We start from the raw sequence: 22,479 nt of genomic DNA on the forward strand, positions 1-22,479 counted from the left end.
ATTCTATCTATCTATCTATCTATCTATCTATCTATCTATCTATCTATCTATCATCTATCTATCTATCTATCATTTGAGCTGATTCTAGGAGGTTATATATGAGTTTTTCAGCTGGAAAAATGTTTGGGAGTTTGTTGACTGACTCTTCAGGGTTTATAAATATTCAGTTATTCAGTTATTTAAATAAATAATAAACATTCAGTTATCCAGTTATTTAAATAAAGGACTGGCTCTCAACCAGGTGTAGTTTTGCTTTCCAAGGGCCACTTGGCACATCTAGAAACATTTGTGCTGGTCACAAATGGAATGGGAGATTCTTGGAATCTTGTCAGCAAAGGGCAGGAATGCTTCTAAACAACCCACAGGGTAAGGGTAAAAGAATTGGGCTGCCAAAAATGTCTGGGTGTTGAGTCTGGGAAACTTTATTATAAGGTGTTATTAAAGTAGATCTAACCATGAAACCATCAATTAAAAACACTCAACAATTCCTGACTTAAAGATGATCTTTATGTATCATGCTATACTGATTTAACTTGGAGTGGGAGGAGGTGATTGTGATTCTGTGAAGAGATATAGTCCTCATTATGGAAAATTAATCTTGCTACAAACCACACAAGTTTCATGTGAAGACAACTGTGAGCAACAAGATGTGTAACTCTTGCCAATCCCTAGGGATGTTTCTCTCTAAAAGGTCCTGATGTTGCTATGAGGCCAGTGGTCTGTTTCACATAAAGTGAGAACCCTGTTTAAATGGCCTCAGTGTTGAGGAATGTATGAGACATAAATATTCATAATTTTTACTTTAAATCTCAGTCCAAAGTCCAAGAATTTATGAGACCGTTTTCTGACTTGAAAATCCTTAGTTTGGCTGTGGCAGATTCACAACCTAGCCTCTTTGGTCACTAGGTTTCTAAAAAATTGAATATAAATATCTTCTATTCTCTTAGGGCTTTAAAAATACCTGTAAGCCATTTTCATTTTATGTTATGAGTTAGAATTATTGCCCACTGGATGCTGGGTAAGATTGAGTTAGTATAGATAGTGTTCCAAGAGTCTTTGATTAATTGTTTCCTTCATTTCTTCATTACTTTATTTTATTCCTTCCTGGACTTATGTGTTACTTCAGACTCTCACTTATTCCATTGTTTTAATCAAGGACAGTCACAACAGTGATGAATAGGACATGACCACCACCCCCAACCAAGGACATTGAAATTAGTAATGGTAATATTTACTGATGTAATATTTACTGATAACTCCTAGGCTAGGTATTATTCTCAGAGCCTCACTGTAGTATCTAATTAAATACAACCACTATCTAAGGTGGGTTTTGTTATTAGTCCCATTTTAAGTGAGGAAATAGGTACAAAGAGGCTTCTATGTATGTACATTCGAGGGTAGAATGTATGTCATTCTAGTGGCAGTGCTGGAGCTCCTTCACACTGTAGAGTTCGGGTCCATAAATGCTAGGATGGCAGCATTTCAGGGAGTCCAGGAGGGGTGGCCGAGTGAAGAACAGGGAAGGTATTCCGGAGGAGGGCATCATGCTAGCTGAGGATCAAAGGATCTGTGTGTGTGTCTGACTTGGTAGAGAATGTGCTAAGTAGAAGGAAGAACAGGCAGGAGGTACACAGTTGAGAGCATCATGGTGAAGAGGGGTGCATGGGACTGATGGGCTGTGCCCTTCCTTAAATCTGCATGTGGAACTCCTGATCCCCAATGTGGTGGTATTAGAAAATGGGGACATGATTAGGCCATGAACGTGGAGCATCACAAATGGGGTTAAAGAGCCCCAGAGTACTCTTTAGCCCCCCTTTTTCCTCTATGTGAGAATGTAGCAAACAAGAAAGACCTGGCTGTGTTGGTTTCAGACTCTCAGCCTCCAGAACCTTATTAGTGTTACATAAACATCAAATATCATCAATGTCACTAATGTTCCAAAAGTCTAAATTCACCTTTGTTTACTGTGCTTTCGTGAGGTTGGAATGTAAGCCATCTTGTTTTCAATCTGCCTGCTCCGTCTGGCCTGTCTTCTTCTCAGCTAAGATGAATTATGTAGGAGAGATGCTCTGTTCTCTTCTGTTGCCTCCTACTTTCTCTCTCTCTTGATAAGTAAAATGGTGAGGAAGAGCCATCACAGACACGGTGGTATTTGTTTCTTATAGTATAATCAAGATGGAGCATGGAGTTAAAGAAAGCCAGCTCTTCATGGGGAAGTATAGTTGGTCATTTGATCACTTGTCAGGTGAGGGAATTGTGGTTTAGAGTTTAGACTTGTCCAAAGTCACTCCAGTGGTAAGTGGTAGAGCACACATTTGAGCTCATTTTGTTGACTGAGTGGCCTCTATGGCTAATGCAGCACATTGACAAGACATAAATTAAACAAGGCCTTTAATCTAGATAAAATATAAATTGCTTGGCTTCAAAATTTATCATTCTCATCTAACCAGACTTTTTATCTTGGCCTCTTTTCAGTGAAGATAGTCAATTTGTTTATTTTCTTGGGGAGGGGGAAGGTAAGAAGATTTGTGATGAGGCTTACATTATTCTGATATCTCATTTTCACTTTTAGATTTTCTCTTTTCAAAACCTCTTATGAGGGGCTGGAGAGATGGCTCAGAGGTTAAGAACACTGGTCGTTCTTGCAGAAGACCCAGGTTCGAATCCCAGAACCCACACAGCAGCTAACAACTGTCCATAACTCCAGTTCCAGGGGATCTGACAGCCTCTTCTGTCTTCCGTGGGCATTGCATGACACGGGTACACTTACCTACATACAGGCAATACACATATACACATAAGATAAAAATAATAAATAAATATTAAAAAAACCCTCTTATGAAACCTGGAGTTCAGGATACCTGCCATGCCTTTTCACTTTCCCTAAGCAACATCCCAGAAATGAAGAAACAGCCATGTACATTAGAGGTCAAACTCCTGCAATCCCAACAGCCGTTTTGTTTTTCCCAGGCAATTTTTCCTGGGAAAAATTTGTTTTTTTCCCAGCCATTTTCTTGATCAATTCAACCTCAAATATCAGGTCAGGTCAACTTCAAATATCATGTAGAATGCTCTCATAGTCATTACGAAGGAAATAACCATTGACTGATCAATTGATTAAACAGATTTACGGAGTACTTACTATCTCCTTACTGCTACCACCGCTCTTGCATGGGATTGGTACAGGACTGATTGAGACATGCTTCTGCCCCTTCAAATAACTTATGACATTGACTGATTCACACTTCTGCCATTTAGAAAAGGTGTGGTGAGACCAAGAAGACTTACTGGGTTTGGCCTGGTGCGATGGTGGTGCAGTTTGCATTCTTATGGCATGGGTTATTTGACTTACAGATGTCAGTCATACTGCACCCGACTCCAGGTACAAAACTGTGGTAATGTTCTTTACACTCGCAGTGAGACTTCAGGAGGTAGAGAGAGAAAACTGAATTAGATCACAGTTGGTCACATCAGTTGCTATTTTTCTTTAACTTGTATTTTTATTCTTCCATAAAAGCCAACTCAAAGCAGGACTGAAGTAAAGTTGTAAACTTTACAAACAAGGGATATGAGTTTTCCAACAGGGAAGATATTCAAACATGATTTCTATGTCTGGAAATTTGACAAATATTTTGTTTAAGCGTGTACTTCTGATCAAAGTCATCTAATTTTGAATTCCGTCCATATTTTTTCAATTACCATGCAAGACTGGGTTAGGAGAGAATACAGGACAGTTAAGTTTTGACTGGGAGCTGGAAAAGTGTGAGTTTGAAGGGTGGATGGGGTGTGGAAACCCTGTGACCCAGCCCTGAGCACACTGAAGATTGTCTGGAGAGGATGTCCATGCTGAGCACAGGAAGAAAGGATGGAAAGACCCAGAAGACACACAGGGACCATGGCACCAGATCACCTGAGGTTCTTTTCCTACTTCTGGATACATCAGTTCCACGCATCCTTAGCTCACCTGCCCAGGCCCGTCGTATTTGCACACTGTAGACTTTGTAGGGCAGTTTCCAAAGTTAGATTGACAGGGGTCTAGTGGCAAGCACACTTGCCCATCCCCATGGTAGCCTTCTTGACATGTACAACTGTGCCGGTTTGGTCCCAGGTACGAGCAATGAGCTTGAGGGTGGCAGATGTTCTGTAAGCATGGGTTGATGGCTTGAGAGAGGAGACAATGAGAGGTCATTAGCATGCTCAGAGATGGAGGAGAACTGAGTTGCAAGGGAATTATGGGCCAGAGTGCATCAAAGACACAAAGGCAATCTCACAGTTTTTAGAAGGAAACATTTCTTCCCATCCCATCTGACCACCCCTCTCTACCATACAGATTCTCATATTACCATCAGAAACTGTAATTTCCAATACTGCACTGTCATAATCTCCACACATGCTTTATCACAGACAGAGAACCTGCCATGCACCCGAGACTATTGCACAATAAATCTTTTGCCTGGAGCTCTTTATATTTTTCACCCAGATATATAGAAATGGAAATGGTCATCTTCTTGATAGCATGGTTGTTGAGTTGACTCTCCTGTTAAACACCTCAGTGAATAACAGGCAGGTTGGGATCCTACTCACGTTTGCAGTTTGGACCATCACCTTCATAATTGGGAAGGCACTTGCATTCGAGTTTGGTTTCATCTTCGCCAGAAGGTGAACATCTGGAATTTTCTGGACAGAGCAAGGCTGCACACTCAGGAACAGCTGCACAGGAAGATTATTGAAGTGTTCTTGTTAGTAGAAGACCAGTTGTGAACATGCTTTTACTAAAAACTAATAAGGCTTATTGCAATAACTTTAAGCACACAGGATACATAAAGTAAAAACTAATTGTGATTGTTTTGTTTTGCTTTGTTTTTTGAGATGGGATCTTTTGTAGCTCAGGCTGGCTTCAGATTTGCTATGTAGCCAAGACTGGCCTTGAACTCCTAATCATTCATCCTTAGCCTCCTGAGTACTGTGATTGCAGGTCTGTGCCACCATGCCTGGCTACTAATTGTGTTTTAATTTGCTTTCCAAACCCACTTCTGATGTAACCAATATCAACTGCCAACATAATACATTTATTTATAAACTTACATAATTTCTTTAGAGATAGGGTGTTAGTATGCATCCTAGGTTGGCCTAGAACTCACTATGTTACCCAGGCTGTCCTTGAATTCATGATACTTCTGTTCCAGCTTCCTGAGTATTGGAACTATATGCATATACCAACATGTCTGGCTGTATGATATTTTTCCTTTAAAAATGGAATCCCATTAAAATAATTAGAAACCCGATTTTTAGTTTAATAACATATAATGGAAATTGTTAGAGATCAGCTATAATCTCTAAAGCAGGTGTAACCTAGATGGCTGTCATGAACTATGAGGAGTCTAACATATTAATCAACCTGCAGATCTATCAAGCTGGGCTGACACAGTGCCATGGATGTTTTGGGTAGTATGAGACACCTGGGTCAGAGATGAAAGATGGGCCATTCTTCACATTCAAAGCAGTAGCTAGAGGAAGCATTTAAAAATATGTTGTTACTTTTTTTTATTGGTTGTTTTGAGACAGGGTCTCCCTACATCTCCAGCTGGCCTGGAACTCACTATGTAGTCCAGGCTGGCTTTGAACTCATAGAGATCCGCCTGCCTCTGCCTCCTGAGTGCTGGGACTACAGATGTGCACCACAACGCCTGGCTTATTTATTACTTTTATGTGTATGAGTATATTGCCTGCATGTATGTAAGTGTACCTGTGTCATGCAGTGCTCACAGAGGTCAGAAGAAGAGGTTGTATTCTTATGAAACTAGAGTTATGGATGGTTGCTAGTCACCATGTGGGTGTTGGGAATCGATCCTGGGTTTTCTGAAAGAGCAGCCAGTGCCCTTAACTGCTGAGCCATCTTTTCAGCCCCAAAGGAAGCATTTTTGATGCTAGCTCTTTCAAGCCCAGTTCCTGAAGGGCCATTCATAGAGGGCCAGATTAATATCTGAACATGCTCTGGGCTTGGTACAGGAGAGGTTCTGAGGTTCTAACATTTTTAAAATTTTAATTGTTTACATTTATATTTATTTATTTATTTATTTTTAGTACTGGGTCATGTATTATTTGTGGTTTAGACATATAACTATTTGATCAGGAGAAGTTTTAATATAACATAGTACAAGTAGAGAATTGGATTCATGGAAATTTAACTAGTAAGAGTTAAAAAATAATTCTGAAGAACAAAGGACCGGCAGATACAGTAAAAGAATTAGTCTCTTCAAGCAAAGGTAAGTACCCAAGGGGGAGCCTCTCTTCCTCTGTAGCTAAGATTCTGATGCTACTGGAAAAGGGCATGAACTTGGTCACTGTATGGAGGAGGAGCTGTTTGAAGTTCCCTGATCATAACACTTGCTGCAAATCTGTCTTCTTAGGCACCAGGGAAGGTTATTGATCTGGAGGTGTGAAGCCTCAGAACTCACTAGGTCGTTCAGGAACCTGCTAGGCACTGGGTGGTACTATAGCCAGGGGCTAAAAAGCCACTCTCTAAGAAGAGTGGTGAACTTCTGTGTGTGGTTTGGGCAGTTCTAGGCCAGCTGGGTGCGGTGAAGGTGACGAATCCAGCAGATGGTCAGCTCTGCAGTCCTTAGCATGCATGGGGCCATGGATAAGGCCATGTTGGGGCTCCTAGCTCTTCCACCACTACTCAGTCAAGCCCTGTGTGATGTTCAGTGACCAAATGCCAGAGGAACTCTTTCCAGAGCCTGGCACTGGAGATGCTGTGTGGTTCAGGATCTTGGTGAATAAGCCAAATCAGAAACAAAAAAGAAAACCCCTTCCTCCCCACTGTCCCTATAGCTCCCTCTGCTAATAAGCCTTCCCATCTTGCTACCTGGCACAGGGACAATAATCATAGACTCGATCCCTGTTATTACTGAACTGAGAGGGGAAAAAAACCAAAAAAGCAAAACCCAAAACCAGCATGTGCAGTGAGAATGCCTGCTGTTTGTTCCTGAGAGAGAGACTGTATCTGTTAAGGCTCTTTAAGATATGGATAGCTGGGGCTGGAGAGATGGCTCAACGGTTAAGAACACTGGTTGTTCTTGTAGAAGACATGGGTTCAAATCCCAGCACCCACATGGCAGCTAACAACTGTCTGTAACTCCAGGTCCAGGGAATCTGACAGCCTCTTCTGTCCTACGTGGGCATTGCATGACACGGGTGCACTTACTTACATGCAGTCAGTACATGCATACACATAAAATAAAAAAATATTAAAAAAAGATACTGATAGCCTTAAAGACAATCTGGAACAAAGAATAATCAGTATGTTGCCCTTAAGACATGCATGACTGTGAGACCCAGGGACAATTGTCTCCCAAGAGTAGCCAGTGGAGTCAAAACCTCATAGAGAACAAATACCCTCCTACTCATCCCATAAAGGGAAGTGTCCAAGGAATGACTGCCTTTCTGGGATGACATTTTCTGGCTTCCTTTGTGACCAGGTAGGGTCTTGTAATGAGTTCACAGGAATGGAAAAGCAAGCAGGAAGTTTTAGGCATTTTTCTGTTTTTAAAAAATTATCTATCTTTGTGGGTTCGAGGCCAGCCTGGTCTACATAGTGAGTTCCAGGACAGCTGGGGCTACAGGGAGACCCTGTCTCAAAAAGACAAAAATTTTGTCTATTTATTCACTGAGACAGAGTCTCATTATGTAGCTTTGGCTGGCCTGTAACTATCTATGTAGACCAGGCTGCTGGCCTTAAACTTACAGAGAGCTGCCTGCCTTTGCTTACTGAGTACTGGAATTAAAGGCATGTGCCACTACACTTGTCTATTATATTTATTCTATTCTATTCTAGTTTATTCTATTCTATTCTATTCTATTCTATTCTATTCTATTCTATTCTATTCTATTCCATTCCATTTGTGTGTGTGTGTGTGTGTATGTGTGTGCATGTGTGCATATGCATGTGGAAGCTAGAAGACAACCTCAGTTGTCTCCCCAGAAATGCCATCCACATCCTTTGAGACAAGTGTCTCATTGACCTGGAGGCTGACAGCTCATGGCAGGGTACTTCTGTCTCCAGGTCTCTAGTGCTGGGATTGTTAACCATATTTCAAGATACCTGCATTTTTATGTGGGTTCTGGGGATTGAATTTAAGTCATTATGCTTGTGAGTCAGTAACTTGAGTTTGTGTCCCGAGCTGTGTCTCCAGCCCTTTTTCTGAATTTTAATGAACAGATGCTTCTCTGGTCTTTTTTCCTCCCTTTCCAAGGCTGGAAGCAGAGCACATGGAGGAGCTAGAGAACAGCAGAACTACATGGTGGAAAGTCAGGGTCCCTGATCACCACAAGGTGGGAAGCTGGCACTGGTTGGGGACACCCACATGGCAGTTGTGTGAGTGAGATCTTCATCTCTGCTGTGTCAAGCCATAGGAACCCAAATGTCTCAGGTCACAGTGCCTTTAATGTCCCAATAAGATTCCATGATATCCTCACTCCCAGAGATTTTCCCTGCAGGGCCACTTATTAAATTTAGAGCAAAGAATTCAGGGACTATGTATTTCCTGAGTAGGCATTTGGAAAAACATGCCTAATAGAAATAAAAATATTTCTATTTCATTCTTAAATGATCACATTTATTTGCAAATGAGTCACATGAAGCTGCTGGAGCCCTTATATAACTTCTCAAATTATCAAATTTGGGATCAAATTTGACTGACATCTTCATTCTCATCTCACTAATTTTTATATGACCCTTGCTTTATGTGTGTGTGTGTGTGTGTGTGTGTGTGTGTGTAGTATACATAAGTGTGTGGAGGGAATGCGTGTACTCACGAGCGCACATGCAAAGGCCAGAGGATGATGTCGAGTGTCCTGCTCTATCATTCTTTGCCTTATCCCTTTGATACAGGTTCTCTCACTGAACCTGGAGCTAGGCTGGAAGTCACAAAAGCCCACCAATCCTCCTATCTTCACCCCACTTCAGTGCTGGAGCTATAGGTGTACAAGCTGAACCTGGTTCTAGGGATTTGAACTCAGGTCTTCATGCTTCTGCAGCAAGTGTTCTTATCTGCTGAGCCATATCCCCAGCCCTGGCACTTTCTTTTTATCACAGCCATTACTGAAAATAAGCTGGGCCAAGATATGATTTCACAGAAAGAAATGTAGTATGACCTAATATGATATTATCAACCTTTCAAGCTACCAGGTCCTATGGCATTGGACAGAGGCACCACTGTGTTTCTCCCAGCAGCTTAAAATATCCAAAATTAACCTGTGACTTATGTGTGGTACCTGGTAGATGGTTTGAGGGCCACAGTGTTAAGCCATTGGATTTTTGTGTTTATTTTTTATAGCATCTGGCATTAACCCGACTAGTATAGGATGTACTAAAATTTATTCGGTCACCTTCAACATTTTAGTTATTTCCAGCTTGATTTTTTTTAAATTACAAAAACAATGAATTTTTCTGTCCATGTGTTGTTACCCTCTCATGGGTAACAGTTCTTCTTTCTGGGTAAAGTCCTAGAACCAGGGCCATAGCAGCATCCTGGAATTCCTCTGCAGATTAGAGGAATCTACTTTCACCGTCATTCCTCTGTTGCCTGTATACTATCACTTATCTGCAAACTGGGAAACATAATGGGCAAGAAATCAAAACCAAACCAGAACAACTTGTAGGACTTCCACCTTTCTTTATGGGGTCATGTGTATTTGTGCAATTATGTTTAGATTTCTCGTCCCTATGTTTATTGCTGTTTTCCATTTCTTATTCTAAGTATTAATTGTCCCTAGGTCTATTTAAAAAATTTGGCCATAGATTTTATATTAGTATAAAAATGTATCTGCTGAGCTGGAGAGACGGCTCAGCAGTTAAGAGCATTGGCTGCTCTTGCAGAGGACCCGGGTTTGATTTCCAGCACTCACATGGTGGCCAAAAACCATCTGTAACTCCAGGTCCAGGGGAATCTGATGCCCTCTTCTGACCTCCATGGGTATTGCACAACACAGGTGCACTTAGACATGCAAGCAATACACTCATACACATAAAAATAAAAAAATAAAGAAAAATGTGCCTGCTATGTGAATTGCAGATATACTTTTTTTGTCCCAGTGTTTTGTTTATCTTTTGACTTGACAGAAATATTTTTTTCACTTGAACGCCAATCAGACAGTTTTCTTTCTTGGGCAGCTTTCTGGACTGGGCCCCTGTCTTACTGAGAAGGCATCTGTTCCTGAGTCACTGGGCAGTGACAGGATGGGCTGAGGTTACAGAGAGCACAAGCCATCCTCCTGAGGCCAGGCTTGAGCTGGTGGTTTGCATGGCTGCCTCCTCTAGGCAGGTTTTTCTATTCCCCACTGCCACAGCGCACAGAGCACCTTGGGGACTGTCAATCAAATGAATTTGTGCTTGGGGAAATTCCAACTTTGCCTAACCTTTTTATTTTAGAGGAGACTAAAATCCAGATAAGTTGAGCGAGCCTAGTGTCACAGGTATTATGACAACTTTTTAAAAAAGTCTTAGCTTTCAATTTACCCCATGGAACTGGCCGAACTGAGGCAGGGATGCTCGTGGGAGTGGGGCGGCGGGGAGCAGCGTTCAAAGGGTGTTTCTCATTTCCAGAGAGATTTAAGTTTTTCCAGGAGCGGGCACTGGCAGGACAGTGCAGGAGGCAGGAGATGCTCTTGTATGCAGGGTGCAGTGTGGTGCGTCTGCTGCATCTGCTGCTGCTGCTACAAAGCCTCTCACGAATGTCTACCGAAGCTGTGCACCCACAGAGTACTATCCCTCGGCGACCAGGTGATTGTGGTCCAAAGCTGGCCTGAGCACATCAGCCAGCTTTTCTACCCCTCAGCGGGCTACCACCATAACCTCTCTAACAGGGAGTGAGCCCAGCCTTGGGGGGCAGCCACCTTCTTCTGGGTACATCCTTCCTTATGCTTCAACACCCCTCCAGTTCCGTTTGCAGTTTCACAGTTGTTCTTCTACCACGGCTTCCTCACCGTCACATTCGGCTCCTCTTGTTTAAGTCACACCATGGTTTCCAGCTCCTGACTGGACCCAGCATCATCTACTGTTTAAAGATTCCAATGCTTTGAACTGCACTTCTAGTTTCTAGTTCTGTGACCTTGGGTGAGTCACTTAGCCTTGGTGAACCTCTTTCTTTCCCCTGTGGCTGTTAATATATTCTGACTCTAGGACTTATAATTGAGACCTCGCTTTGTCTTTTTGACTAAGTGACTTAGTTGGAGCCACGGCCTCTGTTAGCCTCCTAGCCCTAATGTCTCCCTCTGCACATCTCCCTTCATGCTGTCCCTGTGGCCATGCCACCCACTATTTTTCCTCTAATGAAACATTTGATGATAGATCTCCCTGTAGAGGGCCAGCAACAAATGCAGATGGGAAATGTGTTCCCCTGTACCTCCTCAGTGAGGAAACTTGCAGTTACTTACGCTTGTCACACCTGGGGCCCTTGTATGCTGAGTGGCACTCACAGGTCCCATCGCCATTGAGTCCGCTGTTGCACACGCCATGTACACAGTTGCACACTGTAGGTGGAAAATGGGGATATGGTTAGTATCTCATAGAGACGACTTCTAAAGATCCTGGAAGGGTAAGATTTTTCAAACAGCCCTTAGTGTGACTTTGGAGGATGCAATGGAGGAAACTGGGTCTGAACTCCCAGAGAAACCAGTTTGAATCTTGGCTTTACCTTTCTTTTATTCATGTTGAGTTTTCCAAAGCATAACATGGACAATGGTGTTTGAGATTCCTAGAGAGTTAAGTGAGAACCAAACTTTCTGGGAAGCATGTTGTAGGAGTTTTCTTTTGTCACTATAACAAACTACCCCAAAGAGGAACTTGAAACAGTACAAGTTCATTTTGTTTCAGAGTTCTGGAGGTCATAAATACAAAATGTCTTATTGGGTTAAACCAAGGTTGCAACAGGACTGCCTTTCTTTCAGAACCTCTTCCAATACCTTTTCCAGGTTCTAGAAAGACCCTGTGTTTTCAGGTTCCCTTTCCAGAGCTAGTGAGGTTCGGCCGAGTGCCACGTCCTTCACCTGCTGCTACATTCTTTGGGTTCTCTCCTCCGCCTCCCTCTTCCGCTTATAAGAAGCTTATGACCATGCTGGACGCACCTGGGTAATCAGGGAAATCACCTTATCTATATAGTAAACAGACTGATTAGCAGCCCTAATCCCACCCACAGCCTTGATTGCCCTTTGTCATGTAACAATATTCTCACAGATTCCAAGATTAAGACTTGGCTCTTTGGGGGTCAGTGCTCTCTGCCTACCACAAATGTATTTGGTGTGTATGAGTAAATTTCATATAAGCTCAAAGGAATCACAATCACAAAGGCATATTGTTTAACTTAACAAAAGGATACTAGGAAATCATGGATTGCTAAAGTGTAAAGTTTTTCAAACATCTAAAAACACACCAAACTCTGTCTAGGTTTCCTACCTTGGCGTCTTGTTCTTTGTCTCCTGGTTCTGTCCTTGTTCAGGTCCTTCCCAGGCTTTACCCCGACTCTTGCGGCAGTACTCGCCCTGGCTTCACTGTCTCCATTCCATTCATTTCATTTGACTAGCAATGGTGTCAGGGTGAGCTCATCATAAGGATCTCAGTGAGCACCGTTTGCCAATCAGATGAAATCAGAATCCCTCAGTTCAGCAAGGAACGACCTTCCCAGTCTGACTCCACACTTCATCTTTCAAGGTTCTTACTTTTCCATGCATATGTGCATGTGGTACACATACCTGTGTGTATAGGTGTTTGTGTGTGGGGGTGCATGGGCATGCAGTCACTGTCAGGTGTCTTCTTTAGTCCATTTCCACTTTATTGAGGGCTTCTTGCTTAACCCAGAGTTCGCCAACTCTGGCTAGTGTAGCTAGCTAGCTTGCTCTAGGCATCTCTTGTTTCTGTCCCTCAAGCGCTGGGGTTGGCTGCCATGCCTTCCCGTCTTTTACCTGGGTTCTGGTCCTCACACTCGTGTGGCAAGCACTTAACCCACTGAGCCATCTCACCAGCCCATTCATCATTCTGTTTTATACATTTTGACTTCTAAGTGTGCAGGATAGCCCTGGCTCACTCTCTACTTCCTTTTTCCTGTTCGTCCAACACCTGTCATGTTCAGAGTACTATGCTAGAAGAGCTTAAGATAAACTGGACAAATCTCCAACCTCAAAGAACTCACAGTACAACGGCAAAGGAAAACAGTCAATCACAACCTACCGTGATAAACACTACCACATATAGGCCAATAGGAGTTGGCTAAGAAGAGGTGGGATGGAGTAGGGAGGCAGCAGATGCACCACACACCCCTACATCTGCGCACCCGTACACCTGCACACCCACACACCGGCACACACGCACACCAGCACTCCCGCACACCGGCACACATGCACACCAGCACTCCCGCACACCAGCACTTCCGCACACCGGCACATACGCACACCTGCACAGCCACACGCTTTGACTTCTGTTGTGCCCCCCCCCGCACCATGGAAGGTGATGTTTTCCTCAGGTTTCAAGGACAGCCAGAGCCCCCACCTTTGTGGTGCCATTTCAGGGGTCTCCAAGTAGAATCTTTGCTCCTTTGGGCTCTGAGAAGAGCCTCTTATGAAAGCTGCAAAAGGCTTGCCAACACCTTGGCTTTGAACGTTTAGCTTTCAGAACAGTGCTACTCATTTTGAGCTGCTTTGTTGCATCAGCCTCGGGAAACAAACACGATGCTTCATCTTGATGAGAGATATTTTGGGGGAGGTTCCTTCTTAAATTTGCTTCTCCTCACTCTAGGCTGCGTCCCACGCTTGCCTTTATCATCCACGTGCATTCCATCAGGCATGTGCCACGCAGTCTCAGGCTCAGTGTAACATGAGCTAGGTGACATGATTAACTTCAAATCACACATGAAAAATGGGTGCTAACTAGCTAAGTACTCACTTAAAGAGTGACTCATTCAGTTGTATTTCTCTTTGTCATCTTCCCTTTAAAGCACTGTTGTCTGTTTCTGTTTGAGCAAGGTGCCTCAGTGCCTGCCAATAGCTACAGCTTTTGGAACAGGCAAGTTCTAGAGAGAAACCAAGCTAGTTATGGAGATGACTGGATTGAGGAGAGGGTCTCAATAGAAAGGATCCTTATGTGGGAATTAACAGAAAAGATTCCAGTCAGTTAAAAAAAATATTCACGGAGATGACTGGATTGAGGAGAGGGTCTCAATAGAAAGGATCTTTATGTGGGAATTAACAGAAAAGATTCCAGTCAATTCAATTAAAAAAATATTCACCTGGCTCCCACCTAGCACTAGACATGGCATTAGGCATGAGAAATGAAATCACAGGTGATTAATAGTACCTCACTACAAGGAGCTTGTGGAATATTGGAGAAATCAAATCATTCCTCATGGCTAGTGGAAGAGAATAGTGACTTGGGGGTGGGTGGGGTGGAATGCAGACAGGATGAGGTCTCAGATGCTAACTGTAAGCACTGTCCTTGTTTGATAAGACTGTCCTCCTAGCTGCATGTTGTGAGCCAACTCAGTGTTAGCATAAGTCTCTCCCTATGTCCCACCTACCAGCACAGCCTGATTAACTAGTCTGATACAGGCATCCTCTGAAGTCTGTGACAGTACATTGCAGGGCCACTAGCCACCACCAAGCAAGTGTCCTTGGGAAATTGAGAAATGAGGGGCAGAGGAACTCCCAGCTGATCACCAAAAGTCCTTGTGAACTGGTCTCAGCACATCTCTAGGGACATGTGAAACTTGGGTGGTGTGACTTTTGAAGTAGCCAAAGCCCTAGACATTATAGTCAGAGGGATGGCATGTGGTCCCCTATGACATCCCCAAGACAGAGTGCGCTGTTGTCTCTCCTGTGTCCCCTTAGCATCCTTGTGTGCCATGCATATGGCATTACAATTGCTACGCATATTTCATATCTCTACCTCATTTCACTGCTCAGAGGAGTCCATTGCCTGTCTGCGGTCTAAAATGCATGGTGCATGCTCACCAGGGACAGAACAGTGCTGTGCTGGGGTCAGGGTCTGCCCCCATCATAGTCACATGGCCCTCTGTCACCACTCTGCTCCTTCACCCCACAAATGAGAATATTAGCTTAACGGTGTGCCTAGAACCCAAAGACATTAGGGGTAAGAAACATCTTCGCATCTGCCAGGCACACAGTAGGGCCTCACTAACAATATGTGGCTGTGGGGTCGATTTGGGGGCTACAGAAAAAGTGGGCTTTGCATTGGGCAGTCACCAGGAGGAAGGGAATGTGTCACTCCAGCTTTGGCAGCAGAGATGAAAATCCTGGCTGGTGCAGCTCAGAATCGTCTCCAACCAATGAACAGCCTGGTAAGAGAGTGTTCTGGCAGCAGGGACAAGTCAGCATTAAAAATAGATGGCACCTAATAGAGCTGTCCTACTTTCAGGCGGGAATGCCGCCTCCTTGGACTGACACGTTGGTGGATGAGACAATACTGGCACCCAGTGGCTGTCTAGCTGAAAGTGTTTGGGTTACCAATGGGAAATGACCACTCAATGGGAAATGATCGCTCAATGGGAAATGACCGCTCAATGGGGACTTGATTGCTACCATCTCTTAATACAGGTGTTCATGGAGTTCTGTGACATGCTGCTAAGAGCTTGACCCTGTTGTCATCCCCAGGAGGCAGATAGCACTCTTGTTCCATAAGGAGGGCCGAGCGGAGTTAAGTATTCTGTCCAAGGTCACAGAGAAGCTGTGGTTGGCTTCAGATTCAGGCCAATCTGACTTCAAAGACTGTTCTATCCTCCATGGGGTTTGAAGCTGTATTATCCAATATGGCTGTGTGTCCAAATTTGAAATTTAGTCCCTCAGCTGTATTAGCACCATTTAAGAAGTTCAGTGGCCACATGTGACTGGAGGCTACTGGGTTGGTTGGACACTGTACATGTGAAACATTTCTGTGTTCACAGAAAGTATTATTGGAATCTAGAATTTGGAGAGATTTTTCTCTAGATCTCTGTTGAGGCTTCTAATTTTCATACTCAATAATTTAGGGTTCTTGGCTTGCAAGATGGCTTAACTAGTAAAGTTGCCTACCACCAAGCCCCCCAATGACCTGAGTTCAGTCCCCGAGCCCACTTGGAGAAGGAGGGAAAGGACTATTGCAAGTTGTCCTCTGACCTCCCTCCACAAGCATTGGGCAGTCACCAGGAGGGAGGGAATGTGTCACCATGTGCACACAAAATAAAACTTACACATGTAATTAGAAGGTCTGGAGAGATGACTCAGCAGTTGAGAGCACTGACTGCTCTTGCAGAGGATCTGGGTTTGGTTCCCAGCACCCACATGGTAGCTGACACCTGTCTGTAACTCCAGTTCCAGAGATTCTGATGTCATCTTCTGACCTCCAAGGGTATCGCATGCACAGGTGAACTGAGCATATATGCAGGCAAAACACACATGCACAAAATAAAAATAAGTAAACCAAAAAAATGAAAATAGGGGCTGGAGAGTTGGCTCAGCGGTTAAGAGCACTGGCTGCTCTTGCAGAGGACCTGGGTTCAATCCCCAGAACCCACAAGGCACTAATAAGTGTCTGTAACTCCAGTTTCAAGGAAATCTGACTGCCTCTTCTGACCTCTGCAGGCATTGCATGACATGGGTATACTTACATACATACAGGCAATACACTCATGCACATCAAATAAAAAATGTTAAAAAATAAAGAAAATTTCGTTTATTAAAAAAATTTGGGTTCCAAACTCTTCTTATCTTTTCATTTTTTTCTTCCTCTGTGGCAGAAACATGAAGAAAATATGTTTATCTTATTAGGAAACATTTGGGATTTCCATGTATGTTTGTGTTTTCCTGCAATCAACACCATTTCTAGGAGGTTACATGGATCAGCTTCATCTTAACTTTCATCCCCAAACAATTATTCAGCTTTTCTGGGATACAAGGGATTCTGGACGACTGCTTTCAACTTTCCTATTTCAGTATTATTTAGCACACATAATTTCAATTCCAGTTGATCATGGTAGGAAAGGGCAATGTATAAGGAGTTATGTCATTTCTAAGTAGTGGATTGGTTATAGTTTGATTACTGTCCTTTAAAGCAATGTTAATCTTAAAAACAAGGAATGCCAATCAATAAGTGTTTTCAATTTACTTTTGCTAATAGCCTTATAAATAATCTTTTATGAGGCTAGTGTGAAGGAACACTTAAGATTAGGGTATCCTACCATATCTTACGATAGAGAAGAAACATCGCCATCAACAACAGCAATAATAGTAACAAGGACAGCTAACAGTTATTGTGAACTGACTATGCCACTAAATGTTCCCCAGAAGCCACAACAGTATTTCTATTTTTATAGACAGAAGCACACAGAGAACATACTTTTACTTTATACACCTATCCAGGCTCCCACAGTTAGCAGCCCTGAGCTGAAACTCACCCTGGATCTAAAGATCTAACAGATCTATCTGTTACCTCGTGAAATTGTGCTTCTGAGTCAGGGCAGCATTACTACGGTGAATGAGGCCATCCATTCTTTCATATATGTGTTTACTCATTTAGCTAACAAAAGTGGTGTCTACCATGCAGGCAGCAGTACAGAAGCTGCTGAAGGGAAAAATTCAATGGAGTCTTACCTTCATGACCCCATGGATCAGAATGAGGAGATGCTCTCATTGCTGCAGGTAAAATGTACTGTGGAGCACACCAACAAACTTATGGGGCTGGGATGTATATGTGTGTTTATAGGTTTTCTTGTAATCCCTGCTCCTATTTGCTGAACTATCATATGATCCAGCTATGACACTCTTGAGCTACCCACCCAAAGGACTCCATCTCCTACTACAGAGACACTTACACACCCATGTTCACTGCTGTTCTATTCACAATAGCCAGGAAATGGAACCAACCTAGATGTCCATCAACAGATGAATGAATAATGAAAACGTGGTGCATATACACTCTTCACTGACCAAACTGTCAGCTATGTCAACTTCTTTTCTTTACCAACGCTCCAGTTTCATCTATTTTATTATAGCAATGGAAAATGGACTAAAACATTTAGTATCTTAAAGTAATAAAAACTCATACATTTATGGACACAGAAATATAAAAGCATCATGTTGAAATCAAGGTGTTGACAAGGTTGCGTTCCTTTGGAAAGGCACTGGGGAAGGATTTTTTTTTCTTGTCTTTGTCAGCTTCTTAAGGCCACTCCCATTCCTTGGTTCACTACCCATTTTGTCTCCAACGCTAGCAATGGCTGACTGAAACTTTTGCACCTAGCATCTGATACTGAGTCCTCTGTCTTCCTTCCACACTTAAACATACTTGTGATTATGTTGAGCCCAGCCATATGATCTAGGCCAGTCTCTTATTTTAAGGTTAGTTGATCAGCAACATTAATTCTATCTGCCGCCTTAATGCCACCTTTTGTCATATAATAAGGTGACATATTTCCTGGGCTCAGAGATTAGGCTGTGGGCATCTGTGGATAGGCATTGCTCTCCTGCCCCATGTGGCTCTCTCTCCTCTTGGTTCAGATAAAACTCCAGGATGGTACACCTTTTATTTCTTCATTTTACTTCTTCATACTCTAAGATCACCTTCCAAATCAATGACTTTACTTGAAACTTGGACTCAAGGCCTTCTTCTGAGGGTGGCCAAAACATCAGGTCACGGCCATGTCAGTCTAAGGCTTGCTTGTTGGATTTGGAGCTAATGATCTGTGAGCACTGTGACCATTTACTTGTGAAGTCTTAAAAGTCAGGGGAATGTTGGAATGTGGTGGGACCTGGCAAGCCTTTGAAGTCCCCAGGTCTATACTAGGATTGTGATCCAGAAAGACCTCAGAACCAAGCTGGGCAGAGAAGGAACAGGCCATTATCGGATCCTGGAGCCTGGGGGGGTGGGGGGAGGACACTCCCAAACACGTCAGAAAGCGTTTCTGACTCTCAGTTGACTGCAAGGGCTGGGAAAGACAGAAGACGCCATGTTTCCCTTTAGTGAGTGCACATCATCAGGTTTATGGTCAACGTGAATTCCCTGGATAGAGTTGGTCACATGCAACTGTTCTATGTCCCACACCATGTCTCCCAGGAGGAACCATTTCTGGGAACTTTTTCAACTCTCACAAATGCATTGAATGAACAGCAATCAGACCTACCTGCTGAACAGCTGGGCCCAAAAACGTTGTCATCAGCACAGGTTTCACAGGCTGTTCCACCAAATCCCCTCTGCAAAACATGCCAGGTGGATGATGTGAGACCCAAGATCACCTTGAGTAACTCCTATGTTATCCAGGAAACCCCTGGACATCCCACTGATGATCTGGTCAGTGTTTGACTCTTAAATACATCTTTCCTCTGTGCCCTTCTTTTACAGGCCACTTTCTGTTTCTCCCTTTACTCTTGCAGGATTTTTGCTGTGTCTTAAGGCATACATGAATCCCCGTGTCTTTTCTTCCTCTTCTAAATGCCTGGAGCTCTATAGAAGAAAGCTGTGGCTGTGAGCCCAAAGATAAAAATAGACAACAAATGCTAACAGCCCCATCACAGGTTCACCCAAGGGCAAAAAGCACCTTTTCAGTTTTGTATTTCTGAAAGCAGCTGAGTTCAATTCCTTTCAGAAGGATTTATAGTTAAATCATCTACAGCTTGAAATGTATCAAAAGCTATTTTGTGAAATAAATTCTTCAACTGCCACCTTGCCAGTGGTTGGTTAAGAGTAGTCTACTAGTGGGGGGATTACTAAAAGCACCAAGTAACAGCTAATGACAATTTTTATAGCCTGTATGGATCATGTAATTTACATATATGAGTTCATTTTATGCCTCAATGAGGGTATTGTATAGATCTTTTATCAGACTGGTTTTATAGATGGATCAGGTAATTAAACCAAAAGGCCCCCAGCCTCTAAGAGGTCATTTTGCGGCACAGTGCAAATTCTCTTTAGTAATAATACCACTACTCTTAGAGCCTTCTAATGTGGGGTGTGTTAGACGCAGATCAACGTGTAGGAATGGGGGTAGACCACAGTGGGGGTGGGGAAGTTCTCCTCTGAAGAACTTACTTGGCAGGAACAGCTTCCGTTTCCTTCCATGCCTTCATCACAAATGCCTCTGTTGCTGCAGGGCGACCTCGCGCCTCCTGGGCACTCTGGGGGAATCAAACAGCCTAGATTCACATATTTATTCCAGACTGACCACAAGCATGCTACATGATGCAGGCAGCACCTTCTAGTCAATTCATGATCTTCTTAATAAGGTGAGCAAAGAAACTCAGATTTCATCCAAAGCTGGTTGCAAACAAGTGTGCTTAGTAACTAAAAATTTAAAATTCATTAAAAATAGTACCAAAAGCCATGAAGAACTTAGATATTAATCTAACAGAAGTTGTGGAAAATCTGCAAATTGATATCTATAAAACACCGAAGAACAAAATAAGTAGAAAGCTATACTATGCTTTTAGATGAGCACGTGAAGATGTTTTAGATGTTAGCTCTTTCTAAGTTGATGTATAGATGCATGATAACTCCACTTAAGTCCTAGCAGAATGTTATGGGTAGAAATTGGCAAATAAATTCTATACTATATGGAAAATCAAAGGAACTAGAATAACCGAAATGAGTTTGAGAAAAGTCTAAGACATGATTCCTGTAAGCCGGGAGTACAAAGTAAGAACAATCTCACTGAAAAGTGAGTGCAATCAAGACAGCATGTACCAGTGAAGGGACAGAAAGGCCATTGGACCAGAGCAGAGTCCAGAAAGAGATTTAACTTGAAATGGATACTAGACCAAAATATAAAGTCTAAAACTGTAAAGCTTCTAGAAGGAAACATGAGCTGTTAGGTGAGTCAAAGAGTTCTAGACATGATGCAAGAAACCCTATCTGCAAAAGAACTCCCCCTGCCCCAAACAACTGGTCTCACTATGATGGAGCAAATTTTATTTTTGAAAGTTGCTGTTAAGAGAGTGAAAAGCGAGACACAGGCTGAGGAAATATTTGTAAACCACATATCCAATAAAAAACTTGCCGGGTGTGGCAGCACATACCTTTAATCCCAGCACTTGGGAGGCAGAGGCAGATGAATCTCTGTGAGATAGAGGCCTACAAGTTCCAGATCAGCTGGAGCTACAGGGAAACCCTGTTTTAAAAAAGGACAAAGCAACAACCACAATAACAACAGCAACAACAACAAAAAACAAAACAAACCCAAACTAGTAAATAGTACGTTTAAATAACCCCAAATTTAATGATAAGTAAACAAATAGCCCAAAAGAGATGTAAATAGCAGATAAACCAATGAAAGATGCAAATTTGAATATATTATAAAAAGTTTATTCAACACCTATTTGAAGGGCAAAAAACAAAACAAAACAAACAAACAAACACAAGCCCCCGAAAACAAAACAACCCTCCCCAATTACATTAATTGCCAGTGAAGGAGAACCCTCTTAGACCCCCTCCCTATCCTCTTAAAAAAAAAAGCTGCCTTCCACCTGACTCTGAAAATCCCCCTCATTGTTCAAACCCTTTCCTGGTTTCTGTTTACACTTTCAATGGGAATGGTCTGGGGCAGAAAAGAAAAAAACATCCTGAGCTAGCCAATGACAGTATACTTGGTACATCTGTGTATGGTCTCTATGGGAATGATCTGGGACAGAAGAGAGAGGACGTTCTGCCCTGGGTGAGACAGCCAATAACTGTATAAGTAAAGTCTCTGAAAATCAGCCCTAGATTGTTCCTTTCTTAATTATTCTGTGTATAGTTTCTATGGAAACCCCTGGCTTTGTGGTCTTTGTGGTTTTTCTGCTTAAAAGCTCTGTGATTTCACTGCTCAGGGTCGCAGGGCAACTCCTGAGACTGTCTGCATCCCCAACCATTTGGCCTCAGTAAAGTGCTCCTTTTTACTGAGACTCAGTGTCTGAGTGGTCAATGTAGGGAATTTTACAGACCCATAACATTTTGAGGGGCTTGTCCGGGATTCCCTGAAAACCCTCGGTTCGTTTTCCTGTCTTTCTCGGATCTCCGTCTGGCGCCTGGAGACTTCAGTTCTGGTTCCTCTCGCGGTGAGTCTGTTTTGGTTTCTGTTCCGAGTGTCCAGACTTCTGGGGGTTCAAAGGAGAGAAACTGGAAGCAGTATTGCTCTCTGAGCTGGAGGATGGGGGACGCCCCAACCCTCCATCTGGTAGGTTGACTGTCTGTGCCCTCTGGGCATTTTGCATTGACTCTAGTTGCTCTCGCAGCGACCTTAGAACACACAGCGATTCCCCAGCGCATAGCAATTTTTCCAACACACCGCGTTTTTGTTCTGTGTCGTCCTGGTCCTGTTTGTTTAGTTCTTATTGGCCTTTGTTTCTCTGGAGATACTGTTTATTCAGGAAAATTCTGGACCCTCTGTTCTCTTGAATGGCCATCTTTTAATGTAGGATGGCCCTCTACTGGTTCTTTTGAGATTAACAAGCTTTCTTCTCTTCAGA

General features: G+C 42.9%; 1 protein-coding gene across 1 annotated transcript in view; it reads right to left on the bottom strand.

Annotated features, from left to right (window-relative positions):
* Stab2 (stabilin 2) overlaps positions 1 to 22,279 on the bottom strand; it is a 162,229-nt gene extending 139,950 nt beyond the window's left edge. The window contains 7 exon segments of the mRNA XM_029568320.1: positions 3,289 to 3,422; positions 3,965 to 4,161; positions 4,585 to 4,710; positions 11,437 to 11,532; positions 19,164 to 19,233; positions 20,069 to 20,154; positions 21,955 to 22,279. Of these exon segments, the coding sequence (XP_029424180.1) occupies positions 3,289 to 3,422; positions 3,965 to 4,161; positions 4,585 to 4,710; positions 11,437 to 11,532; positions 19,164 to 19,233; positions 20,069 to 20,154; positions 21,955 to 22,279 (1,034 nt within the window).
* Positions 22,280 to 22,479: the final 200 nt, after the last annotated feature.

Source organism: Nannospalax galili, unplaced genomic scaffold, assembly GCF_000622305.1.
Source record: "Nannospalax galili isolate Female #2095 unplaced genomic scaffold, S.galili_v1.0 scaffold39, whole genome shotgun sequence".
Lineage (NCBI taxonomy): Eukaryota > Metazoa > Chordata > Mammalia > Rodentia > Spalacidae > Nannospalax > Nannospalax galili.